Raw genomic sequence first — 27,287 nt, 5'->3', positions numbered from 1 at the left:
TGCATGGTAATGTGATGCAGGACCACAGGGCAGAAAGGGGATAGTTGGGACAACCAGGTAAGGTAGGTTGGATCCAGTCCTGCACTGGTACACCATCCTTGACTGCCCCTTCAAAAGGCCTGTTTGGGGCCTGAAGGTGGCTTGGATTGGCCAGAGCCCTGGCCTGAGGACAAGTGCAGCCTTTTTCTGCCACTCCTATTCCTCCTCCTTGAACCGTCCTGTCGGTTCTGTTGTTGGAAGAACCGTGGCAGAGGTTGCGGCCTGAAGTGTCTCCGCTGCATGCCGAGGGTGTGAAGGCCCAAGGATTTGAGGGTGGCTCTGGAGTCCTTCAGACTGTGAAGCCTTTTATCCGTCTTTTCGGAAAACAGAGTCACACCCTCAAAGGTAAGGCCCTGTATTATCTGTTGCATCTTGTAAGGAAGGCCAGAGACCTGGAGCCAGGCGCCTCTTCTCATGGCCACCCCTGTTGCCATCACCCCTGTGGCCATCAGCTCGTCCAGCGCCGCCTGCAGGGAAGCTCGGAAAATGAGCTTACCGTTGTCGATGAAGGCTGAGAATTCGGCACGGGAGTCTTGCAGCAGCACCTCTGCAAATTTTGCCATTGCCCCGCATGTATTATAGCAGTACCTGCTGACAATGGCCTGCTGATTTGAACTGCAACCCACCTGTAGAGTAGACCTGCCTCCCAAAAAGGTCGAGTCTTTTCGCCTCCCAATTCTTAGGGGAGGGGCCCTGGTAACCTTGCCGCAAGCACTGATTGGCAGTGTCCACAACAAGGGAATCAGGTGGTGGGTATGAGTACAGATGCTCGTAGCCCCTAGATGGCATAAAATAGCGCCCTTCATTGTGCTTTAGCTCTGGGGGGCAACGAGGATGGGATCTGCCATAAAGTTTTGGTCGTGTCTGATATGGGGTCTCACAGTCGTTGGCCCTTCAGACTTGTCTGGAGAAGAACGATCCCTCTCCAGCTTGTTTTTCTTCTGAGGCTCTGGTGATTGAGACCGGTGCCTACCCGCCAAATGGACTCGGAAGGAGCCATGACGGTGCCAAGTGTCTCACACAGAGTCCTTTCTTGGCACCGGTTCCTGGGATGATGACGCCAGGGCACTCTGCACCAAGAAGGAGGTGCTGGGCACGAGATCCCCTGAACCCAGGTCCGAATGGGGGCACAGAGCTGCCTCCATAAGCAGAACTTTGAGCCGCTGCTATTTCTCTTTCAAAGCTCTGGAGTGAAACTCACGGAAGATTCTGCAACGGTCCTTTTGGTGACCCTCACCTAGACAGCTTAAACATGAGGGGTGTGGGTCACTTTTTGGCATGCGCTTGGCACAGACCTCACACTTTTTGGTGCCATGAGGACTGCGGCATACCATGGCTCCAGGGAGGACCCCCAACACACTCTAAACTAATTATAAAACTACTACTACTACCTACAGAAGAACTATAAAAACAAACAAAATGGACAGAGGCATGACATGTTCCAGTAGATCCCGCAAGCCAGTGCTGCATCACACAGTGAGCACAGGGTCTGGAGGATGACCACTGCAGACAGAGTGGAGAAGGACAGAGTAGAGAGGGGAAAGGTGCAGGAAAAGGATAGGGAGATGCACCAAGACATAATGGGGCTTCTCAGACAGCAAACGAAGAGGCTGCAGACTTTGGTAGATCTTCAGGTTCAACAATCCTGTGCTCGCCTGCCTCTGCAGCCTACTGAGAATCAATATCAGGACCTCCCTAAACACCCTCCCCACTCCAACATTCCATATGGCATCAGTGGTTGCTGTATTACCCTTACCACTCCACCCTGGAGGGCATTAAAGACAGTAACAGCTTCACATACACTGACCTGTGAAAGCCACGGTTCCTGTATGTGTAACTGAAATGGTCATGAATGTTTATTCCCCTTTGTAAGCTCTGTTCTCTTAATTTATTAAGCTTTAATGCATTTCTTTTTAAAATTGCCCAGGGGTATTTTTGCATAGATTTTGTTAAAGAATAAAATTCTATTAATTGGAACATAAATTCATTTTTATTAGTTCACAATATATGCTGGCTTGTGCTCAGCAGTTTTCACAGTGCCCAGTTACCTGATACTGCATGGTGTCACACAACTCATAATATTCATGAGCAAAATTAACAGATGCATTAACAATGTTATGTTCCTACATATACAGCAATCATCACACAATTCATACCAGACTGCAAAAGAGCAGGGCCTGGTAGAGGATACAACAACACAAACACACTTCTCTGTCACACTATTAAAATGGTCTTTCAAACCGTCCCTGAGCCTGATAGCTCAGTGTTGAGCTCTTAATAGCTTTGTATCTGGCTGTTCAAATTCAGCAGACAGCTGCTCCACCTTCACCCTCTGCCTTGGCTGAAACTTTCTCCTTTGCTTTTCAGAAATTATGCAGGTCACAGCAGGCAGCAGTAGCCATTGGGATATTTTTCTCACTGAGGTCCAATCTTGTGAGTAAACAACAGCACCCCTTCAAATAACCAAAGGCATATTCAGCTGCCATTCTGCACCTGCTAAGCCAGTAGTTGAACCGTTTGGTGCTGTCAAGGTGGCTGGTGTACAGCTTTCATAAGCAAGGGGGAGCAAGGAATAGGTTGGGTCGCCCATGATCACTATTGGCATTTCAACATTGCCAGTGGTAATCCGCCAGTCAGGAAAGAAGTAACTTGAGTCAGATTAAGTTTGTAGTATAGACATGACCTCAGCCTCAAAGCAAATAGGTTCCCTAAAAATCCTTCCACAAGGCAATGATTCCCCTGCTGTCCTCCTTTCTTTGAGGATGTGATCAGAGAGGAATTGAAGAAAACTGACAAAGGTATATTCATTAACAGACAGGACCTTTGACTCCACAAGCTGCAAGAACCAAAAAATGCTATTACTGAAGTCCCAAAGGTTGATGCTGCAGTGGCAAACCTTAGCTGAGGATACAGATATCCCTTCAAAAAGGGAATTCTTCCATAAATACCCAACAGACAGGAAAGTGGAAGCTCCCCTCAGAAAGAATTTCAAAGCTTCCTCATCTACCCCCAGAGCATCCCTCGCTGTGACATGCTTTACAAGAGCTACAGGGTCCTTGCTGGAGGACACTAGGGCCCTGAAAGACAGTAACCACCCTGGCTCCAGTGCCGTACTTAAGAAACTTTCCCTAGCAACAGCATTCGTGGCTGATGCCTCAATGGATGCAATGAGATTTTCTGCCAGAGCCAAAGCATCCAGTTCACCAGCCACGAGGTACATATGGCTACAACCCTGGAAGGTAGATGCCTTCCAAAATAGGGCAAACAATGGACTCCAAAAAAGTTCTGTGCTTATCTCAGTTCACAGGATCTCTCCTCTGAGGAGAAACATAAGGTAAAATGGCAGCAGAAAATGCTGCAAAAATCTAAGCTGTCCCTTTCCACTCCACAGAGTGCTGTCAAAAGGGAGGACAAACCTGTTTTCAGGCAGAGGCACTCCTTTTCTCCTTCTTCCTCATAAAAGTAACAGAGAAAGGACAGCAGATATACCAATGGAAAGTTTTGGAACTGAGGCTTGGTTGGAAAGACCCGAGGTGGTTCTGCAGCCCAGCAAACCACATTATGACAATAAGCGAATGTTCTTCCATACAGATCTGAATCTAGGAGATAGAATCTTCCATTTCTCAGAGGAATGGTCCACATTGACCACAGACAAGTGGGCAAGGGAGATGGTCAGCCAGGGATACTCACTTGAGCTGCAAGCTCCATCCCATCCCTTCTTCCAGTCTCCCATCTCCAGCAAAACTGCAAAGCGTGAACTGGTCTGGAATGGGACCTCTGATCTCTTGGACTTGGGAGCAATAGAATGAGTTCCCTCAAAAGAAAGGTTCTCAGGATTCCACTCCACCATCTTGATCATCCAGGAACCAAAAGGGGAGTCAGAGCCATCCTCAACCTTAGAAGGTTCAATAAGTGGATGAATAAAATTAAATTTTAGATGGAGACCCTATCCTCTACGGTGTCATTCCTGTCTCAAGGAGACCTCCGGACTTTAGTGGATTTGGCAGATGCTTATCTCCACATTCCCATATGAATACGCCACTGCAGATTATTACTAGTACAAAACACTCCCATTTGGTCTCTCCTCAGCCCCCGGGTTCTTTATAAAGATGCTGGCAGTGACATTGACCAGACTCAGGTCATAAGGTATGCACCTACAACTCTTTCTGGACAATATCCTGATCAGAGCCCTACCCCAAGCTGCAGCTCACAAAGACATGATTCAGACTCTGGATCTCTTACAGGTGCATGGTTTTGTAATACACATCAAGAAAAGTTTCTTGATTCCTTCGACAAGTTAACTCACCTGGGAGTGGACAAAAACACCTCAGTGGCAAAAATTTACCCATCACTTGACAGAGTCTAGAAGAGCCAGGATCTCATATCCATACTGCACACATGCAACAGGCCAACCATAACTCAAAGTCTTCAGCTATTGAGCCCCATCGTGTCGTGCATAGGGATCACTTCATAGGCAAGGCCACACCTCAGGTGTCACCATACTTTCAGGAGGAATGTACAGGACTTCTCCTCAGTGCTCAGGATAGATCAGGTGCTCAATTCTCTAAGCCGGTGAACAGCCCCAGTAAATATCCTCAAGGGCCTCCCCATATGCCTTCACGATCTGGAAGGAGAGATGGTGCTCAGTAACCTGGGTAATTACAGAGATATCATAGAACTGGAAGGAACCTCGAGAGGTCATCTAATCCAGTCCCCTGCACTCATGGCAGGACTAAGTATTATCTAGACGATTCCTGACAGCTGTTTGTCTAACCTGATCTTAAACATCTCAATGATGGAGATTCCACAACCTCCCTAGGCAATTTATTCCAGTGCTTAACCACCCTGACAGTTAGGAAGTTTTTCCCAGTGTTCAACCTAAACCTCCCTTGCTGCAATTTAAGCCCATTGCTTCTTGTCCTATCCTCAGAGGTTAAGAAGAACAATTCTTCACCCTCCTCCTTGTAACAACCTTTTATGTACTTGAAAACTGTTATCGTGTCCCCTCTCAGTCTTCTCTTTTCCAGACTAAACAAACCCAATTTTTTCAATCTTCCCTTAGAGTTCATGTTTTCTAGACCTTTAATCATCTTTTGTTGCTCATCTCTGGACTTTCTTCAGTTTGTCCACATCTTTCCTGAAATGTGGCGCCCAGAACTGGACACAATACTCCAACTGAGGCCTAATCAGCGTGGAGTAGAGTGGAAGAATTACTTCTCGTGTCTTGCTTACAACACTCCTGCTAATACATCCCAGAATGATGTTCGCTTTTTTTGCAACAGTGTTGTACTGTTGACTCATATTTAGCTTATGGTCCACTATGACCCCCAGATCCTTTTCCGCAGTACTGCTTCCTAGGCAGTTATTTCCCATTTTGTATGTGTGCAACTGATTGTTCCTTCATAAATGGAGTACTTTGCATTTGTCCTTACTGAATTTCATCCTGCTTACTTCAGACCATTTCTCCAGTTTGTCCAGATCATTTTGAATTTTAATCCTATCTTCCAAAGCACTTGCAACCCCTCCCAGCTTGGTATTGTCTGCAAACTTTATAAGTGTACTCTCTATGCCATTATCTAAATCATTGATAAAGATATTGAACAGAAACGGACCCAGAAGTGATCCCTGTGGTCCAGCGCAGTCTGAGGGATGTGCTGGCCGCCGTTTCCCACAGCCCCCATTGGCCTGGAACAGCAAACCACAGCCAGTGGGAGCTGTGATTGGCCGAACCTGTGACGCGGCAGGTAAACGAACTGGCCCAGCCCGCCAGGGGGCTCACCCTGGCAGGCCGCGTGCCAAAGGTTGCCCATCCCTGTTATAGTAGCTCCATCTAGGTTGCATTTCCCTAGTTATTTTTGAGAAGGTCATGCGAGACAGTATCAAAAGCTTTAGTAAAGTCAAGATATACCATGTCTACCACTTCCACCCCATTCACAAGGCTTGTTACCCTATCATCTCTCCTTCTGAAGCAAGCTTTTAGGACTGAAGCACTGCTTACAATGCTAACTTTATTGCAACATATTTAATTTTAGCTAATATCCCTGTTAACACATGGGCATAGTCACTACAACTAATACCAGAAAATCGAGTTGCCCTTTGAAATAAAATATATCCTCCATATTACAATCAGTGGTTGAAGGGAAGGGGATAGGAGAAGAAGAACGATAGTATTCTAAAACAAGCATTACTTGGCTAACCTCTTGTCACCTATATCCAATGTTTCTATTCCTACCAGATTTAACTAGATTTAACTTCCATGAAAATTATCATAGAAGAAATATCTGAAGTTGTTTTAGAAGGAGTCATCATACAATTATCTTAGCGGAAAAATAAACAGATTTATGGGACAGGATTTGGGTGGATCACTCCCTGTAGTGTCCTCTCCACTTTGCCTGACTTCATTTCTACTTGAAGAAATCTGCCTGAGCCCCTATATAGACAGTCCATCAGAGTTCATGTCAAGAATAAGGACTACCACAGATCACTTTCAAAGGTACCTAAACTTTCATTCCATGTTTATTCTGTCTCTGGTAAAATCTCAACCCCAGATTTACATGGTATGTGATCCGCAAATAGAAAATGAGGCTTTTCTTCAATGAAAGAAGAAATCCACTATGAATCTATTAAAAGAATTCATCCAAGAACCAAACCCAATCCAAAAAGCATCATACAGAATTATGAACCCTTCACTCTGACCACTAAGTAAAGAACTACAGGTAAGTTTGTGTGACTAAAGAGAAAAGCTTGGCTTCTGAAAAAGCAGCCTTCTTAGCCAAAGGAAATAGAGGCAAGAGTAGCCCGAGGAAGAGGTGAGCAGTCTTCTAGTAAGGCTGCCTGTGGGCCTAAGTCTTTGTAGCACCTAACTGCTAGAAGTCAGATTTTGACCACCTTACTCATACTGATGAGCAGATATACGTACAAACAATCCCACTGAAGTCAGGGAAAATAAGGTAGGCACAATCCAGCCCAAAGAGTGGAGCACCTAAACCTTTCTAAGCGACACAGCTGCACGATTAAATGTACCTCAAGAATAGGGCTGAATGAATCCTCTTTCCCACCTGACAAAACTTCTCAGATCTTTCAAACTAAACATGAACTTTGAGAATGTTTAGATATTTGATCTGCCTCCTTATCTTTTTTCCAGAGGAAGATGCAGGAGATCCTTACCAGCTCTTGCAAGTCTGGTAGAGAGGACGAGCTGAAGCATACTTTCTCCTCTTCCTTCAAGGAGTCAAGAATAAAAGGCATACTTCCTCACTAGATCTCCTTTGAGGAATGTTTGGTCTTTTTGTACCGCCTCCAATAACTCTTCAGGAATGGGATGTGCAAACATTTCTGCGTCTTCTGCCCCTCTCCTGAATTGCAAAGCAGCTATGGGACTAACATGCCCCAAAATATACTGCATTATTCCTTATGCTTTCACTTACACTTAGCTAACTCATTCAGCTGAAATTTGGCACAATGGAAACTCTCCACAGATTTTTACACTAAAATCACAAATCCACAATAACTTAGTTGCTTTGTCCACCATCTATAGTTTTTTTTTTTTTAAACTACACACACACACACTCACACACTTTGCTCCAGGTTTCAAACTTACAAATCTGCAGTTCTATTCATAACTGCCTATAGAGATGCTTTGGTAAACAACTGCTCTGGAGGATACATTTCTTTACAGGTTTCAGAGTAGCAGCCGTGTTAGTCTGTATTCACAAAAAGAAAAGGAGTACTTGTGGCACCTTAGAGACTAACAAATTTATTTGAGTATAAGCTTTTGTGAACTACAGCTCACTTCATTGGATGCGTTCAGTGGAAAATATCACTGAACGCATCCAATGAAGTGAGCTGTAGTTCACAAAAGCTTATACTCAAATAAATTTGTTAGTCTCTAAGGTGCCACAAGTACTCCTTTACATTTCTTTACAAAAATTAGTACATGCAAGTGTTCCACCTTTCATTTACCAGATTTTCTTAGAGATCTTTATTACACAGTACTACATTAAAGCTCAGTAGGGAATTTTAGTTCACACCAGCAAGGTCTACATGGACCAATTAATGCACACCATGTCAGCAAGCTTTAGAAATCACACTCCTGTACTTTGTATTACTGCTCTGTATAGACAAGCCCATAGACAGATGCTTTTCAGTGCAATAGAATACTTTAGACCAACTGGGGAGAAAACCAATTTTCACATCTTAAAAAGCTCCTGAGGAAAAGCATTAATGAAAGAACAACTCCTAAGTAATTACTGACTTATTTGAAATATGTATAAAACTCTTCTTAGCAATGGCTCTAATATTTAATTGTTAAAAAGAAATGCTTAGTACATGATGAGATAGAGTAAATTTTACTTTAAATAAACCCCGATATATTCTGTGCCAATTGTCTGCAGCTACAGCAGATGCTGGTCCTGTAACTATGAAATATCAATGTAAAGAGGCCATATACAGTCTAAAAATAGTAGTAGTGATCTACTGTATTATAAGATGCCAATTTGTTTGCCTTTCACCCCTAAAATAAAGAGACTTGATTGTAGGTAATCTTTAGCCAACAAACTTACATTTGTCTGAACATTTTGCCTTATAATTTATGCTTCGTAAGTAGACTCTGCAATTAAATGCAATTAAAAAGTCTTCAATCTGGATATAATTAAACTAATTTGAGCCACATGAATCTTTTTTTTTTTTTTAAAAGGAAAATATTCTTAGAAGTATTAGGCACTAATCTTTGCTTAGCACTGCAGGAATGAGGGAGCCATAAAGGAAATAGTTATGGCTTTCTGGATCCTAGGGAAAACTAGAGGTTGGTTTTGCCTCCAGAGTAGTTACATAGTCTTTCCCATTCCCTTAGCTCCTGCAAAAAAGGCAGTCAATCTTGTGCTATAAAAATAAGTTGGGTGGGAATCACAGCACCACCACAAGGAGCATAAGCAAGAATGGGTAGAACCATAGCTATGCCTCCTCCCCAATGTGCTCCTGCCATTGGAGTGGTGTCTGTAAGCACCCTAGTCAAGGTTGTAAAGATTGCTGCTGCTACATGTGCCTTTTACCACCCCACAAGTATTTCTGTCTGGCCACATTCTTCAGAATGTCTATGGGAACTGCTATGGCCACGATGATTCTCTACATTCCTTTTTGGCGTGGCAGTGGCTTTCAAAGTCATAAAAGTCTACCACCAAGTAATCATCCTCTGCAGCACTAAGACTAATTTTAATTGCCCCATAAAGCATCCTTTACCTAAGAATCAAAAAAGCTAATATACTATTGTTTATATTATTTTTCTGTTCTTACCCTGCTGAAAAAGTGAATATGTTTTAGTAATCAAGAATCAGCTTCCAGAGTCACATTTTTGGTAAGTTCTGTGATGGAAGCCTGACTCCTATGCATCTCTTTCAGGAGACTAAAAGGTTTTTTGAATATTAAGGATAATTATTTTTAACTAAATAAATACCCTGGACTTTCTGATATTGAACACAATTGATCATTGACCCAGTCTTGAACTCTTCATTCAGGCAAAAGAGCTCCTATTGATTTCAATAGGCCCTACAATGTACTTTAACATATTTTCACATTTTGATGGATCAAACCAGAGTTTAATTTATCACTAACAAGCAGACCAAAATCATTGTTATCTGGTTTATTTTTCAGATGACATATTTTTGGAATCTGTTTTAGGCTTAATTTCACTCTTTAGTTTACCATGATTGTTCCTTCATTTATTTGATAGCTAAACCTATTTATATGAAACAAGAATATATTCAGGATACACAGACATACTTCAAGTCTGATGGTTTCCTTTATTTTAGTTCCACAAGGAATTGTACTGAAAACCCAATACATCTAGCTGGGGTTCAGACCCCTGATAACATTATGCCACAAAGGACTACACGCACTAGGCTACACCCTGTGAATAACTAAACATTGCCCCAACATGCCAAGTTAATTCATTTTGGTGCTAGGAGGGGGTGATAGTTTTGTTTCTTCCCCACACACACCAAATATATATTGTGTAAACATTATTCCCCATTTATGGAAAGTTACTTTTAGTTATGCTAGTCTACTGTTTGCTCTTATTGCTAAATAAGTACATTTTACCACAAATTGATAATATAGTCTTTCCTCATCTATTAAAATTGATCTAATTTATTTCCTCATCTATTGCTAGAACCCATCTGCCGGAACTAGAGGCCAACTTTCATTTAGCTCCCAACATCCACATGCAAGGGATTAATGCTGGCATAGTCCCAACAAAGACTAAATTTTGCACTTCTGCTAAAAAAAGCATTCATGGAGCTGTCAGTGCTGTTGAAGACATTCTCCTAAATGATGTTTCTAACAATACCTAACTCACTATTATAAAGTAAGATTTCTGTCTGAACAACACAACAAGATATAGAATTTAAGTTTTTAATTTTAAGTATTTAAGTTTCTTGTTCAGAGAGTTCTTGCTTTGTAACAGGATTTTGGAAATTAGAAACATAAAAAGATGCCCATAAAATGATACTGAAAAATTCCATTATTGCTCTTTTACAGAACCCAATTTAGCAGGAATGCAAAATTAAGAGTTAAAGAGCATGTGTTTGTAGTCATTTTTGCTTTTATTATACTTTAAATTACACAGACTATGAAAATATATAGATTAATTCAACATGCCTCCATTCACTAGGATAGCTTGTCCACAACCAAGTTTTTAGGCCTCTTTTTCCTACAAACTTTTCTGTTTTCATTTATCATGTCACTCTTCTAGTCAGGCGTATGTCTGTATTGCTCCCTCTTTAAGGGGATATAACTAATGTAATCAACAATATGCTTCTTCATTTATGGAATCCTTTTTCAAATTGGGATTTTGGTAAAAATTACCGATATTATTTACACACACACACAATTTATTTATTTCACTCTCACACACAGAAAGAGAGAGAGAGACTGGATGCATAACACAAGTATTGTATTACATTCATACAATATGTATTATAATATATAAAATAACCATACGACACCTTAATTTTTCTTTCACCAACAGATGTTTTAATTCGTTGTCTGAGAGGTTTTGGAGAAGACCTAGTGGATTGTGCTGGAGATCTACATTAAAAAAAGAAGAAAAGAAAGAAAAAAAAAGATCAATTCTTAACTAAATTACACTTCAGCATTTTGTAACAAAAATTCCTACGCTTAAAGGCTCCTCAGAAACAGGGGGAATGGAGGAATCCAAGCTTCTGTTCCTCTATCCTTTCTCCTGCCCCTCTCCCACACCTCCCCACCCCGAAAAAAAGCCTGTTTGCATGTGAGGTACTGATGGGAAGTACAATAAAATTTCTGACTTTAGGTTTCAGCAACCGGCATATGCTGTTAGGGTTTAAGTTTAATCACAAAGTTGTGATTCTGCAGGCGCATCATTGTTACTTGTGGCATTGGCAGTGCTATAACAAGTTTCTTCCCATGATTGTCTTCAAAGGCTTCTGGTCAGTCTCCACAGTAACTCACACACTCACACTCTCTTTGATGGAAGTTCTCACAGACAGACAGACAATTACACTTCTATTTTTCAGTTTGTGCATAGTTTATTTCCATGGACACAAGACTTGGATGCATACACAAGTGGTTTTGCTTCTTGCAGTAACAAAATCTGTTCTTTGCTTGGAAATATACACCTAATGGTTACCTCTTTATCATCACTGTCAGCCAATGTGCCTGCACTGACAAGTAGTGATTTCATTTCAGCAGAGACGGAACCTTTCTACATGTTCTCCTGAAGATCGGAGTCTCTTTAAGACGCTTTTAGCTGTGCCAAGACTTCTGCAAGGTGAGGTACAAATTTGGCAATGAATTGCCAAAATTAGTAGTTTCTCTAGCTCAGTGAGCTAGTTCCTTCAACAACGCCTACAAAAAGTGGGTCTTCAGGATATTAGTAGTATTGCAGACCAGTTTAGGAAGGTGTGACAGGGTGCAACTCACCACTCCAGCGCCTCCTGCTGGCTGTCACGGGGATTAGTTCTTCTTGCCAGTGCACCCTCTTCTGGTGATGCCTCACCGCCATCACTTCTGCGCTGGGACCCACGTCACTCCCAGGACTGTGGCGTCCTCTTCAGTAACATAGCCCTTCGGGCATTTTATGCTCTGGGTTCCCCACTTTTGGGGGCTCTGCAATATCTGTCCAGCCACTTTCCTCAGTGGCAACTGCAGTACAGAGTTCCGCCACTTCCCCAGAGACAACTGGAGAAGGGGGGGACCCAGGCCCGCCCATTACTCTGGGTCCCGGCCCAGGGACCCTGTAGATGGTGGCCACTTATTGCGTCCCCTCCGACTCCTCTTTAGATCTCCCTGGGCCACTTCCCCGTGGCCCCAGCACCCTCTTTGCCCTTGCCTGAGGGCCTCAACCTGCAGAACTCTGCAGCCTGCCAGGAGCTGCCTTTAACTCCCCGGGTCTCTGCCTGCAGTCCTGCTCTGTCCAGGGTGCTTGCTGCCTTCAGCCTGCAAGGCAGCCAGTCTTCCTCCCTCCTCAAGTTCCAGGGAGTAACTGAAGCTGCTCTGCAGCCCTTCTTATATGGGCCAGCATGGCCCCAACTGGCTGCTCCTTGCAGCCTCCCAAGGGCTCTATTAACCCCTTAAAGCCCAGTGTGGGGCAGGCACCCCATCACAGAAAGGCATTTGATGAGTAGGGGGCAACATGCTAGAAAGCACAGAAACAGTTATGGGAGAAGTAGACAAATGGAATACCAAAGATGGCATCCTTGACGGAATGAAGGGGATGGGAGTAGCAACATAACTTTGACAATAGAAAACTGAGAGAAGAAAAATTACGTAGGACCTTGAAGGCTTATCAGTGAGGCAGGGAGGCCAGAGAAGAAATTGTGTGCATTTTCTTAATAAATTATGGAAATGTTTAGCCTAAGTTCATTCCAAATTTACCCAAAAAATCACAGATAGTAGCTCTAACTAGATCAGTCTCTTTATTTTGATATTATCTTCAATGCATTTTCTCAGGTGGCTAAAAAAGAAAAGCTGAAAATGCTATTGGAAACACAGCACGTAACCCCTTTCTGCATCAATAAGGCTTCACAATAATTACAACCACCCCTTATTTTTCTTAAGTATTTGCACTCCAAGAATATATACATACAAGAAATTGTTTCAATATAGTCTCCAATGGAGAGCAGCAGGGATCCATCTAATAAGGGAAGGATGAAACATCTTCTGTCCGAGTTGCAGTATATATAGAAGAGACTGATTCAGTGAGAAAAATCTCACTTTGTCTGGAAAATTCTAAAATGTTTTTGATGATTTGTTGTTAATGTTGGTACTTTCAGTGCCAAAAGATAGAGATGCCAGTGACAAAACACTATCAATATCAGACAAAGGAGACTGTAACCACTTCTTACCAGTAGCTCTGTGGAAGGTTTTTTTCATTTTCAACTTCTTGCCAAGTTTTAGAATTAAAAGAAAGCTCTGGAACCATCCAATCTAACCATTTAAACTGAAAGCTCTGTCAAGGCCAACACAGAGCTACAGGGGAGGGACAAAGAGAAATTATCTGAATCTCTCAAAGTTTCATACATGAAACATGTCAGTTTTCTCTTCCAACCTTGGCCCTAAAAATAAACACAGTTTTCTGGAAAGTGGTCAGATCCCTGGCACAGCTGACCACAAAGTTTAAACAGATTTTTGGGACCATTCAATATAAAAAAAATAATGAAATCTCTGGACACAACAAATACATTTGTTAAAATTCAGAAAAAATACTTAGAACTGATAGTAAAATTGAGAATTTTAAATTAACAAATAAGATTGGGGGGAGGGGTAGCTCAGTGGTTTAAGTATTGGCCTGCTAAACCCAGGGTTGCGAGTTCAATCCTTGAGGGGGGCATTTAGGGGTATGAGGCAAAAATCTGTTGGATGATTTAATTGGGGATTGGTCCTGCTTTAAGCAGGGGGTTGGACTAGATGATCTCCTGAGGTCCCTTCCAACCCTGATATTCTAGGATTCTATGGCAAACTATAGTAAGGTTTAATATTTCATAGAATCATAGAATCCTAGAATATCAGGGTTGGAAGGGACCCCAGAAGGTCATCTAGTCCAACCCCCTGCTCAAAGCAGGACCAAGTCCCAGTTAAATCATCCCAGCCAGGGCTTTGTCAAGCCTGACCTTAAAAACCTCTAAGGAAGGAGATTCTACCACCTCCCTAGGTAACGCATTCCAGTGTTTCACCACCCTCTTAGTGAAAAAGTTTTTCCTAATATCCAATCTAAACCTCCCCCATTGCAACTTGAGACCATTACTCCTCGTTCTGTCATCTGCTACCATTGAGAACAGTCTAGAGCCATCCTCTTTGGAACCCCCTTTCAGGTAGTTGAAAGCAGCTATCAAATCCCCCCTCATTCTTCTCTTCTGCAGACTAAACAATCCCAGCTCCCTCAGCCTCTCCTCATAACTCATGTGCTCTAGACCCCTAATCATTTTTGTTGCCCTTCGCTGGACTCTCTCCAATTTATCCACATCCTTCTTGTAGTGTGGGGCCCAAAACTGGACACAGTACTCCAGATGAGGCCTCACCAGTGTCGAATAGAGGGGAACGATCACGTCCCTCGATCTGCTCACTATGCCCCTACTTATACATCCCAAAATGCCATTGGCCTTCTTGGCAACAAGGGCACACTGCTGACTCATATCCAGCTTCTCGTCCACTGTCACCCCTAGGTCCTTTTCCGCAGAACTGCTGCCTAGCCATTCGGTCCCTAGTCTGTAGCGGTGCATTGGATTCTTCCATCCTAAGTGCAGGACCCTGCACTTATCCTTATTGAACCTCATCAGATTTCTTTTGGCCCAATCCTCCAATTTGTCTAGGTCCTTCTGTATCCTATCCCTCCCCTCCAGCGTATCTACCACTCCTCCCAGTTTAGTATCATCCGCAAATTTGCTGAGAGTGCAATCCACACCATCCTCCAGATCATTTATGAAGATATTGAACAAAACCGGCCCCAGGACCGACCCCTGGGGCACTCCACTTGACACCGGCTGCCAACTAGACATGGAGCCATTGATCACTACCCGTTGAGCCCGACAATTTCCTATGTTTCTACCAGTGACCAACCTGCATTACAAATTTACTGGTAGAGATATAGATTATCCCTTTCCTCAAAAATACCATATTCTGCTACATTTCACCGCGTAGGTAAAAACATTTTTAAAACATAAGAACTTACAAACAGTATTATACCCCAGACGTTACTGTACTTAGGTGGAGGATGAAGTGATCCCTTACCTATCACACAATGTTGAGAGTTTTATTGTTTGTAAAGCAATTGAGAACCTCAGAATAAAGGTGCTACAGAAGTAGCAATTGTTAAGAGATTTTAGAGTCTGAAGGGAGGAAAGAAAACAAGGAAATAAAAGTGATTTCCTGTATTTTAGCAAAAAGAATCCTTCAGTTTTAAGTAAAAGTAAGAAACTTTTCATAAGTTTATGAAAAGAGTGGTAGATTTTAGAGTGGTAGATTCACTTTTGTGAATAAGTTGCTAGTGTTATAATTATGTTTTTTGAGCTATGAACACACTATTCTCAAATGAAGTGAAAATTAGATATACTGAGTAAACAAAAAAACTGGAAACTAAAAAGTTGACAGCAAATTGACAATTCATCTCTTAATTTGCTACTAAGTAATTTGCTTTGTATAAGCAAGAACGTTATTGTTGTTCTGCAGACCATTTTTTACAGGGGTTTGTTTTATTTTATAGATTTACTAGTACTCACCTAAAGAGTGTTAAGACAGAGGTGATTCCAAATGGAGTTACATTTTCATCACCATATAATAGTTCTGCTTTGTTTTTGGTAGGAAGATTGGCAGCTTCTTCATCCAAAAGAGCTAATAAGGCCTTCACAGTTTCTCTGCCACAGTAGGCAGTGCCATGGTTTATGGCATGTAATTTTGGCTGAAAGTAAATAGAAATTATTCCATCTAAGTAAATATTAATAGGAACATACAATAATGCTACAATGCATCAAATCAACCAACAAGGAATCCATCTTCAACAGCAGCCAGGTGCTTCAGAAGAAGGTGCAAGAAATCCCCCACAGACAATTATGGAATAACCTACCCAAAAGGGAATTTTCTTCCTAACCCACACGCAATTAGTGATATTTAGCTAATTGCTAGATGGAAGCATGAGCTTAATAAGATATACAGCTAAATATCGGAGTCTGAGCAATGACACTGCACTACAGAAGTTAGGTGGAAAGAAAATGAACAGTTCCCCATCACGTATTCTTGAGAGCTATGGGGCACACAGATACATTCTGGGACAGTCTAACACCAATCGCTTTTACCAAGTAACCAACTCTTTTCACAGACCTGACCAGAGGTGTGTTAGGTACAACAGCCTCCAGATTGGCATAAAATAGATCCCTCAGGATCTTCCACAATAATGGAGAAGTTCTCAAAGAAAATCTAAATATGGAAATGCTCAGTGCTGCTCTCAGCAGCAGAGACGTAGAACTTCATAACCACTGTGGTACTGCAAGAATTGCAGGTTTGCTATAAAAAAAATAGAAAGTAAAAAAAAAAGTAACAATCCTGTACAGAAGTTTAGGGTTTGTTTTTTAAATGTACAGTAGTGTATTTTTAAAACCACAGGTTTTCTTGTTTACATGTTAAAAAAAACCACACTGCAGTTTAAATTTGTTCTAAAAAGATAGTACAAGTAGCAACAGAGTTTATAGAATCAGTTAACTAATCTTAAACAATCTCCTTGAATAAATCAAATTCTATTCTTTTATCTACCTGATTACACCAGTTAGTGTATCTACCTTTCAAGAACTATCGCAATATATATGTCAGACATTTACTATAAGTTAACAATTAGTGAATAGAAATAGCAACTACAGCTATGGTTGGCACCTAAAATTAAAACAGAATTGTCTATTTCAGTTCCATTTAACTTCCCTAAAATTTTATTCTGAGCCAATGCAGCCATTACATTACCACATAATGACTTTTGTGCAATATCATATTGTGTCATGGCACAACTGTTTTACTGTGAAAACTGTAAAAAATGAGCAGTCTCAACTATAACTATGCACACAGACTAAAAAAAAAAAGCTCCACTACAAATTAAGGCATTCAAACTTAAATGGAAAAAGCAGCCACATGCAAGCATCATTTCTCTGATGCTTGTTAAAGCTATGCCCATGGCCCATTTCTTCCTGCCTCCAAAATAAATTGACTAGTCTCTCATGAATGACTTTCTGCTACTCCAGGTCCTATATTGGTCAATCCAGGTCACAACAGCCAAATTCTGGTCAGAATAGTAAACTTCTCAGATAGTGATGAAAATTCTCATTAACCATTAATGCAGGCTTCACATAATTAAATTAAAGCAAAGCTTTCTCCCCTGTGGAATAATTATTTAGCTGAAGCTCAGGGATTCCCACAACATTGAGATATTGCAAAGAAAAATATTGCCTGGTTAAAAGTTTTGTATCTGTTTGCTGCAAGGCAACTGTTTTCAAGTGCATTTTATTCAGAAGTGAATTAGACAGCCAGCCTTCCTAGCAATACTACATTGTGAAAGCACCAGTTGTGGCTCCATAGGTAAAATGAAATTGAATTTTGCACTTAAAGAAGGGATTAACCTTTGTTAAGTATAAAAAATACAGCATACCCTCCCCAAAAATCACAGCACTTACTGTGAATAAAAAACCTATTTTTCTGAGACTTTATAATGGAATCTATTAGTGACTCCTATAAGAAATATAGCACCCCGTGTCAGGCCTTTTAGGTCCAAAAAGATCTTCACAGAATACAGATGCTTCATGTCTCCCATATAGTTAAAAAACCTCATTGAAATCATAAACAAAGGCTATATTTGATTTTTTTCAAGAATTAATGGCTATTTTGCCCCTATTATTCTTAATAACTGTACTTTTTTTCAGCAAACACTAAAGAATAATATTCTTCTACAGAGAGATTCACCAAAAACTGCACTTTTTCAAAATTGCTGACTCTCTCATTGTTCTCAAAGGGACTGACATTACAGGCTGCCTTCAGTTGCCCATTTAGAGAAGGGCCTTTATTCCCCATTGTTCTGAACGGGCCCAGGTATTCCTCTTCACTTCCTCACAATATAGGATGCCACCATCTTTGGCTTCTCTCCTGCAGGGAACAAGGGAAATGGTGGCCACGTTTATAGGGGACATCAACCTATGACCTGTGTTCCATTGAGAATAACAAGAGATGGCAGCCATTTTGATATAACAGTACTTTGAGAGTTTTTCTGAATAAGATTTCATGCAGAAGCCTCTGCTGGCAGAAAAACTTTCAGTTATGAAAAACAGAACCAAGAGTGACTATTAATCCTAAATATTTATTTTCAAAAGCTACCTGTTGCACCAGATCTACTCGTAGGATAGAGGAGGTAGGATAGAGGAGGAAAATGTCCACATGCAGAGACTTAGTGGGTGGAAGAAATAGGATGTGTATGTATGGAGAATGTGTAGGACAGGAGTAAAGGGGAAACTGCACAGGGAAACGTAGAGTGAGGCAAGAAGTAGAAACTGGGGGACAGGAAAAGAGAGGCAAATGGAATATAAACTCTAGTTGCTTTGTGCTTCTTCAAAGTGGCATAAAGCAGCCAGTCCATATTGGTCAATCTGGACATAAAAAGTTAAAACTATAGAAAATAATTTATGGCATCTCTTCAAATCATTAGGAATACCAAATGGTAGCATTCTGACTTTTTTAATTAAAATTTTATACATGAATACCAAATAAAGAAAATTCAACCTTAACTTCATCTTCACTTCAGTTTTGTCTAGGAGAGTACTTATCAGTAATCTACAGTAAAATACATTACAGAGATGTTAGAGAGACAAGGTGGGTGACGAAGAAGAGACATGTGTGGCTTGAAAGCTTGTCTATCTCACCAATAAAAGATATTACCTCACTCACTTTGTCTTTCTAATATCCTGGGACTGACATGACTACAACTACCTATTACTGCACTGCATATTAACAGATCCCAAAACAAAGCATTATAAACCAGGAAAATTCAGAATTAATATGAAATTTAAAAGAAATCCAAACATTTTAAATTATGGAAATCACACAGTTTCACCACCTAAGTAACCTGAACTCTGCACTGTAGCAATACCCCCCCCCCTTTTTTTTTGGAAGAGAGAAATGGGGAGGGCAAGACAGAGAGAAAAATCTAATGAGTCTTTACAAGTCAGTTTACATCACTAATATAATCTGGGACCATAAATAGTAATCATAATCATATCATTATTGCATGGTATCTACAGAGCAGAATTAAGGTTGTTTGGATATGCATTACTATATCTTAACATGTTTGGATTTAATTTTTAACGTAGAGTGTTCTGCATTTATATTGATTGATTTTGGGATAACTAGGTCATCAATGTATTTTATCCTAAATTACTTATATGTACTCTCAGCCTTAACTGCATCTTAACATAGTTTTATCAGGGAATTTAAATAAAAATTTAACTGTATTAATATTAGTAACAGATTAGTTATTTTACAAATATTTAATATTTTACAAACTCTTATGAATGGGAACAATAAACTGCATTTAAAAAAGTTACATTAAAATTATAAAACTATTAACATAATAATTTTTAGTTGAAGTATAATGACTTTTTGAAAACCACACTATAATCCTAAAGGACTTAGAGTCTTTCAACAAATTTAAGTGTACTACGCTACACATGAAATGACACTATTCTGTATTATTGGGAAAAGATTATTCTATATTTCAAGTTTAAAAAAAAAAAAAGACATTGGCTTTCTTGTAAAGCTGTATAGTAGGAGAACAAAAGGAGGCCCATTACCCGGGCTGGACTGATTCCAGTGGTGCTAGCAGTCACAGCTTCATGTTGAGAATTTATAATATTTTTAATCCTTAAATCCAAATCTCGTAAAACTTCCTCTGCTGCTCGACAGAATGGATCCCCACTGTTTCGGCCTTTTATCAAGTGTATCTTGATTGTTGATAGAATTCGCCCCCCTGCAATTCTGAAAATAGGCAGAGTCATCCCCACATTAATCTTGGCAATGCTTTAATATACCTATTAGTTCTGAACACAGAGTCTTCACAGTCAATCAAAACTGTTCAGAGAACAGCTTTGATCTTTTAAATAAAACAGCAGTGTGCAATTAAATACTATCCTTTGACATAATAGTTTACTAACATATTAAAGATTAGAAAAATCAAAAGGAAAAATAAAAAGGTAACCAAATTCAACATTTGGCAGTATGCGGATCTACGAGACAAAGAGGAACTATCCTGGCTGGAAAGAAAGTTCTGATAAAAGTATCTTCTGCAAATCCACATCTTTCTGTTTTGCTCATAGATCATGAGCATGTCACAAAGTTCTAGGAGACCTGAACCACTAAACAGTAAGGCATACTACTTTATTTGCAAATATATTTCTGTTTCACATAAGCCTTTCCAACAACCAGTATGTTTTCAGTTTAACTAAAATATCAGATTGCCAAGAAGACTAGTCGAGCACTGATATTCGTTATAAAGGTGTACAATTTCCTATTCCATAACGGAGCAGGAAAGATTCCTCCACGATCAGAGAGCACATACAGCAACACAAATTTGACTATGAATTATCCATACAATAGTATCGGTTATGTCAAAAGTATAACAGATGAGAGTATGTAACAGGGCTCAAGTTCAGCAGTTTTTATAGAAAGACCAGAAAAGAAGGCATATATGTTCCCAATTACACAAATGAAAGTTTCAAACTCATGAAGGATGGCAGGCACTCCTGATTGTGCTAGAGAAACTTTGAAGTAGGCATTGTATCTTAATCAGTTTGCACAGTACCTAGCACAATGGATTGGGGCCCCTCAACAATACCAAATTATTAAATACCAATAAAGGTTTAAACAGAATTTAAAATGAGTGGCAGAGATGTACAGAAAGCAAACAAAATGAGGCAGGCTACAATTATTACCAGTGCTCAGGTTTAAGGAAATAATGTCAAAGAATCAGTTTTCCAGTCCTCAGATACCGTCCCACATCTCCATCAATTTTCAAAGATGTTTGTGGTTTGGTAATTTTGTTTCCAAATCTCTTATCAGCTCAGGATGCATGTCCTCCATGGCTACTGATTTGATTATGTTCAAAGTTTTCCCCAAGTATTCCTTTACTCATTTTATAAAAATCAACTATTTATACTAAGTATTCATTATTTCAGAGACCATTTTTAAAAGAGGAATCCTGCAGTGTGGCAATTTTAGTCATTATTTTAATCGTCTGCATTCATTAATATGAATATTTGTTTTCTAGTCCTTTTTAGTATTGGGTACTCATCTTTTCCTTCAAGCCTTAATCAGCTTATACTCCTGTTTAATTGATTCTTTCCTTCCTCAACTTTACTGTTTCCAGTAAAGGGTTATTTTTACCCTCAGATCTTTGATTGGCTCAAAATGGAGCTGCCAGCTGGTAGTGATGTATGGGGACCCTGGTTTAAAGACCACTCCCTATCAACAGGGAGCAGACAGGACCCATTGTTTAAAAATATCTGTATAAGAATCTCATTCCTGGGTCTCATGATCTCAGGACAACACAGGGTAGAACTTCACAACTCAAAGCTTTTGATCTTTTGATGCAGTGGTAGTGACTAGCACATAAATACCAATACCTCAACTTCCAGAACCTTCCAGTTGGCACCTTCTTAATCAGACTCTGAAGGAGCTTTCTTCAGGGGTGGGTCTCAGACTTGCTTTGGATGCTACTCCAGCAGAGTTAATGGGCGGCTTCTCTGTAAAAGAGTTCTCTATTTTGACCTTGTCTTTAATCCGAGACTGACCTAAATCTAAATTAATTTCCTTTTCAGTCTGATGCAGTTTAAGAGTACTATTCTGTTTGCGTCCATAACTTCCTCCTTTCGTCTGCTCCCAACTTCTAAATTTTTGAACATACTTGTCAGCACGTTACATCATTTTGATGAGAAATTACTTTTATCAGAGGATGGGCTAACTACATCTCCCATTTTAAAGAAAGTTTCACATGAAAATAAGCTTCTGATACATTGAACTCAGAATTCTGAAACACTGGGAAAAATGATTTTACAGAAAACCTGTCAGGGATTCAGGGCTATAGACTCCTGAAGTCCCAGAAAGTGTGCAAATTGACAACACCCTCCAAAAAGGGTCTCCGAGCCCTGACACACATTGTCTACACAGTGTTCCCACGAGGAGTAACATTTCTTTTGTGCATTAAATTTCAACAGGAGTTTACAAATTCCCTGGAAGTGCCTCCATCAAATGCAATTTAGCCTAGTCAGGTCCACACCCTAAACAATAAAAAAAGCTAAAGAGGCTGAGGGTGAGGGGAGGTGAAGGGCAGAAAAGAGAGGACTGGACTGAATATATAAGAGGTGATTTCTTTATACTGCTTGAAGGAATATGCCCAGGGACTTTGCTGTTTTGAATTAATCTGACTGATCAAGAGTCCTGTAAATAAAATTACAAACCCTAAAGAAGTTAACCTGAGTCTCCTATTGCTTCTGTCCTGCCACTCAGGCCCTACTTTGCCACACAATCCTTAGTCTCAATTTTTGTAGTCTTATTCATTTTATGGTAGTCAAAACTGGATTATACTTTACATTAAATTGCAAGCTTTAAATCAAAATGAATAAAATGCTTTGTGGAAGTGTAGTGAGGCGGAGTAGTCTCCCACTGAGCCAAAGGGGAAGGAGCCACTCTGATTCCCTAGTGAGCGGAGCCAGGCCGGGCCCACCCCTCGACATAAGCTAAATATAAAAGGCGAAGCCGTTAGCCCTGTTGAGTCTGAACCAGGAAAAAATGGGTCTCCAGCCCCCTGCAAAACCTCAAAGATGAACCTGCGCTGCACAAGACTGACCCAGGAGAAGAGCTACCGGGACTGCCGCTCGCCATATACCCCAAGGAGATGGAGGACTCCTGGACTATGGAACCCCTCGCCCAGACTATGGTAGGAAGTACCCAGGGAAACCAGATGTTAGTCAAGTTTCACTGTTAGAACCCGAGTCAGCGTATTGTGGTAGAATCCCCACTGACCCAGTGGCAGAACCCTTCACCACTGTTAGGGCCCTGGGCTGGGACCTGGTGGAATAGGGTGGGCCTGGGTCCTCTTACCTCCTGCTGCAAACTCCACCCCTGGGGTGGCAGCCTCCCCACCTGAGGCCAAGAAGCCTGCGATTGTCTGCCATCTGCCTGAGCCAGGACATCAGGTGATAGACTGTTTGTTTGTTCTACCCTGCCTGAAGGCCTGGGCCTCTAGACTGCTTACAGCTTTCCCCTGCCTGAGGGCATGAGCTCCCTAAAACTGTTGGTTTGCTCTGCACTGCCTCAGGGCCTGAGCCCTTAAGACTGTTTGCTCCGCCTGGCCTAAGAGGCTTAGACCAAGATATTGCTTGGCCCTACCTATGCCACCGGCCAGGGCCCCTTGTGTTCAATTTGTAATTCCCCGTTAGTGGGCGACATCCCAGTGATGCAGTGAGGTGAAGTGCTCTCCCACTGAGCCAGAGGAGGAGGGACAACCGCTAACGCACTACAAGAAGTTTAAGTATAATGCTTGTATGTAGCCAAAGGGAAACACCCATGTGGAGTCAGTCTACCCACAAATCAAGAGCTATCTGATTTTAGTCAGGAGAGTATATTAAAAAAAGCATAGACTCATAGACTTTAAGGTCAGAAGGGACCATTATGATCGTCTAGTCTGACCTCCTGCACAAGGAATCTCACCCACTAACTCCTGTAACAAACCCCTAACTTATGTCTGAGCTACTGAAGTCCTCATATTGTGCAGAGAATCCTCCAGCAAGTGACCCGTGCCCCACACTGCAGAGGAAGGCAGTGAACCTTTGCTTTAAGCACAAGAAATGGAAAATTCTAAAGGAAAAAGTCATCCAATGCAGCTGTTAAGAGATAAGAGCAGAGCATTGCTGAAGAAAATTCTGTCTTTGAAGGATATACATACTAGGAGTGCTAGCCAACTCTCTTGAAATTTCACACCAAACTGCTTATACCTTGCAGTGTTTAACTGGCATCTCTAGAAGCAATGCTTACCGTCAATGAGAAATGTACTATGATAACCGTAGTAAGGCCTATTCCATAAATACTGTAACCAACCTGAAGTACGTAAGGTAGACAAACAGATGAAGGAACCACCTAAAGTTAGCAGTCTTTATTAGCTAGATTGAGTCCTTTAACTGCAGAAATCCTGAATTTATGTAAAAAAAGTTACATATTTCTCAAGTATTTAAATGAAGAATTTGGCTAATTCAAATGAACAGAATTCCAATATTTATGTAAAAAGAAAAGGAGTACTAACAAATTTATTTGAGCATAAGCTTTCGTGAGCTACAGCTCACTTCATCGAATGCATGTGTATACCTTTATCACAGGTTTATTGATATTTTAGTTCCCCACAAATGTTTACCTACTTTATGTGATCCTTGATTACTCCACAGTTTTTATTCAAGGGAATAAAATTAAAAAAAGGCAGTAAAATCACATTCAGTATTTTTTTTTTATTTTAGTCTCTACCTAATGCCAATTGAGGATATTTGCTACTTGAAGTAAAGTTCATTTAATCTCTCTTTCTGCCTGTATTCCTCCCTCTTTTCCAGGAAAAGAGTTCCAGTTCCCCATCAGATATACAAATTCTAGCTGGAGCAATGAAAGGAAAAGTTTATTCATTCTTCAACTAGAATTATAAAAACAGGCCAAGGCATAAAGTGCTGATCTAATGTGTGTGTGGATTATATTAAGACATTGTGCCATAGCTTATTTCATTTTGAACCAGAGTACACTATAATAGAATACTCTACGTTGTGAGATTTGGTTTTATTCAAGGCTGGAATACATTGCCCAAAGGTTGAATTTACCTCAATAGTTATATTTCATGAATGATTTAAAATTTATTACAGAAGAGTCGAACTACCAAAACTATTGACGTTCAAGAATATGCCCTCTACACAGTCCACGGTGGGAAAGGTATTATTTTAACTATAATGTTTACCCATTGTGACGTGGCAAGGCCAGATGGCTATAGAAAAGTAGTGGAAGATAGATATATTAGCTCCAGGCTAAACAAATCCCTGGTACCAGGTTAAGTGAAATGGAAACTGCTCCAGGCCAATTAAGACACCTGGGGCCAATTAAGAACTTACCAGAAGGCAGGGAGAATGCTAGGTTGATTGGGACACCTGAAGCCAATCAGGGGCTGGCTGAAACTAGATAAAAGCCTCCCAGCCAGTCAGGTGGGTGTGCATGTCAGGAGCTGTGAGAGAAAGTTGTGCTGTTGGAGAGGCTGAGTAGTAGACACCATATCAGGCACAAGGAAGGAGGCCCTGAGGTAAGGGTGAAGTGGAGCTTGAGGAATTGAGGGCTGCTGTGGGGGAAGTAGCCCAGGGAATTGGTCAGCTACCATAGCTGATGCTATTAGGGTCTCTGGGCTGGAGCCTGAGTAGAGGGTGGGCCCGGGCTTCCCCTCACCTTTGCCCCCTGATTAATCACTGAGACTGGGAGACAGAGACAGTGCAAGGAAGGATAACTTCTCCTCACCTCCCTTGCTGGCTTATGATGAAAATGGCTCAGTAGACTGTGACCCTTGTCTCTAGAGAAAGAAGGGTTACGTGGAGGGTCACAGTGAGCCTCTGAGGCTAGCGAAATCTGCCAGGAAACACGGGACCCACGGAGACAAGCACAGAGCTTTGTCACACCATATATAGATGGAGGTGGTTGATGAATAAGTTACAGTGGGAAGCATGGTTAAGGGAATAGCAGCTTTTGCCCAAAATGACAATACACCCCATCAAATATGACAAGGTCTGGGTTAAGGAAAACTAGTTTAACAAAACTGCACAAGTTATTTTTCATACTGAAAATGGATCTGGAATATTACCTCATAGTATCTGTTAAAGGGCTACAATCAAATTGGATGACTAATATATTTTAGAAAAGAATGTAAATTTAACTAAGGCTACTGTAACTGCTGCTTGAGTCACTGAATAGTGAATGCATGCATTCATATATAAATACGGACAAATTCATGCTAACAGCCAGAGACCCCTTTACAGCAGCCCCTTCTCTTCTGCTTCAGTGGAGGGAGAGGAGGTCCTCTAACTGATCCATCAAAGACAATTACTAGCTTCAGTTAGTAGTATGGGAAGTAAAACGAAAAGGAACCCAGAACTTCCCTTGAGATGCAAACTTGTAGGGTAAAGATTTTCCCTAGTCTAGAGGTACGCTTGAGGCAAGATGGGGAAGAAAAAAAAAAACTTATGTAAAAGAGCTGAGTTAAGGGATCTAGTCACATGTTGCTTTGAAATTGGAGCTTGCTGGAGCTCAAGTGTTGAGAGTCAGTATTGGGGGAGAAGGATAGTCTGCGTTTGGGGTAAGGGAGGACGTACATTGACAAAGCTGGAATGGAGAATATGGAATGGTTAAAAAGTGCAGAGGAAAAAACAAACTATACTTAATACAATACAAGTTGTCCTGTTTTCCCAAGATTGCCCTGAGATTTTAAACAGTCCTAGGTGAATATAGTCCTAAAATCTTGGGAAGCTCACTGACCAAAGACAACTTCACTCTGTACCACTAGAAGAGAGTGTGCAGACCACTTGGAAGGCATGTTGCTGGTTCCCAAACCCACCACTCACTCCAGTCTCTGCTATACCATGCTCAGAAGACAGAAGAGAGCATCTTAGACAGTTCAGGGAGCAATCAGACCTGGGCCTTATACCTGCTCTGCCCACTCACTGCTTTCTCCTCACACCTCCAAGAAAACCCTGCCGCTGACAGGCACACTTTTCCCCATGGTTCAGTGAAAACAAAAAGAAAAAGAGAGACAGAAGGAGGGGGAAAACAAGGAAGGGACAAGGAAACTGGAGATGTAAAAAGAAACAGTCAGAAAGAGGTGGGACACAAATGGGGAAGACACAGCAAGGGGGTTTCCCAGGCCAGGTCATGGGCAGCCAGATCTAGTAGGCAAAGTCAAAGTCTGTAGTCATGAGACAGGAGTCAAGAGTCAGCTGGGTTGGGATTCCAGGAGGTGAGAAGCAGGAGACAAACTGGAGGTGAGGAACCACAAGGCAGATGTCAGGAGTCAAGCCAACTCAGAATGCCAGGAGATCAAGCTGGGGTAGCAGGAGAAGGTAGCAGGAGCAGGAACCACAAGGCACACAGTCTGGGGCAGGATGGAGCTCAGTTGTCTGACCTGCTGGCTGTAC

The 27,287-nt window shown here is 41.1% G+C and overlaps 1 protein-coding gene across 9 annotated transcripts in view; it reads right to left on the bottom strand.

Annotated features, from left to right (window-relative positions):
• Nucleotides 1–27,287, bottom strand: part of LOC102932484 (PARP1 binding protein) — a 93,563-nt gene that overhangs the window by 12,845 nt on the left and 53,431 nt on the right. For 4 of the 9 annotated variants that reach the window (XM_037879623.2, XM_037879618.2, XM_043541874.1 and 1 more), the window contains 3 exons: nt 19,884–20,067; nt 15,789–15,967; nt 11,040–11,121 (listed from right to left, as the gene is read on the bottom strand). In XM_037879623.2, the coding sequence (XP_037735551.1) occupies nt 11,040–11,121; nt 15,789–15,967; nt 19,884–20,067 (445 nt within the window). Of the gene's footprint in view, nt 1–4,345; nt 4,664–11,039; nt 11,122–15,788; nt 15,968–19,883; nt 20,068–27,287 lie in introns of all 9 variants that reach the window. The other 5 variants (XM_037879632.2, XM_037879637.2, XM_043541897.1 and 2 more) reach the window with 3 other exon arrangements.

Source organism: Chelonia mydas, chromosome 1 (genome assembly GCF_015237465.2).
Source record: "Chelonia mydas isolate rCheMyd1 chromosome 1, rCheMyd1.pri.v2, whole genome shotgun sequence".
NCBI lineage: Eukaryota > Metazoa > Chordata > Testudines > Cheloniidae > Chelonia > Chelonia mydas.
The sequence above is the reverse complement of the archived record's forward strand: the minus strand, read 5'-3'. Positions and strand labels throughout refer to the sequence as shown.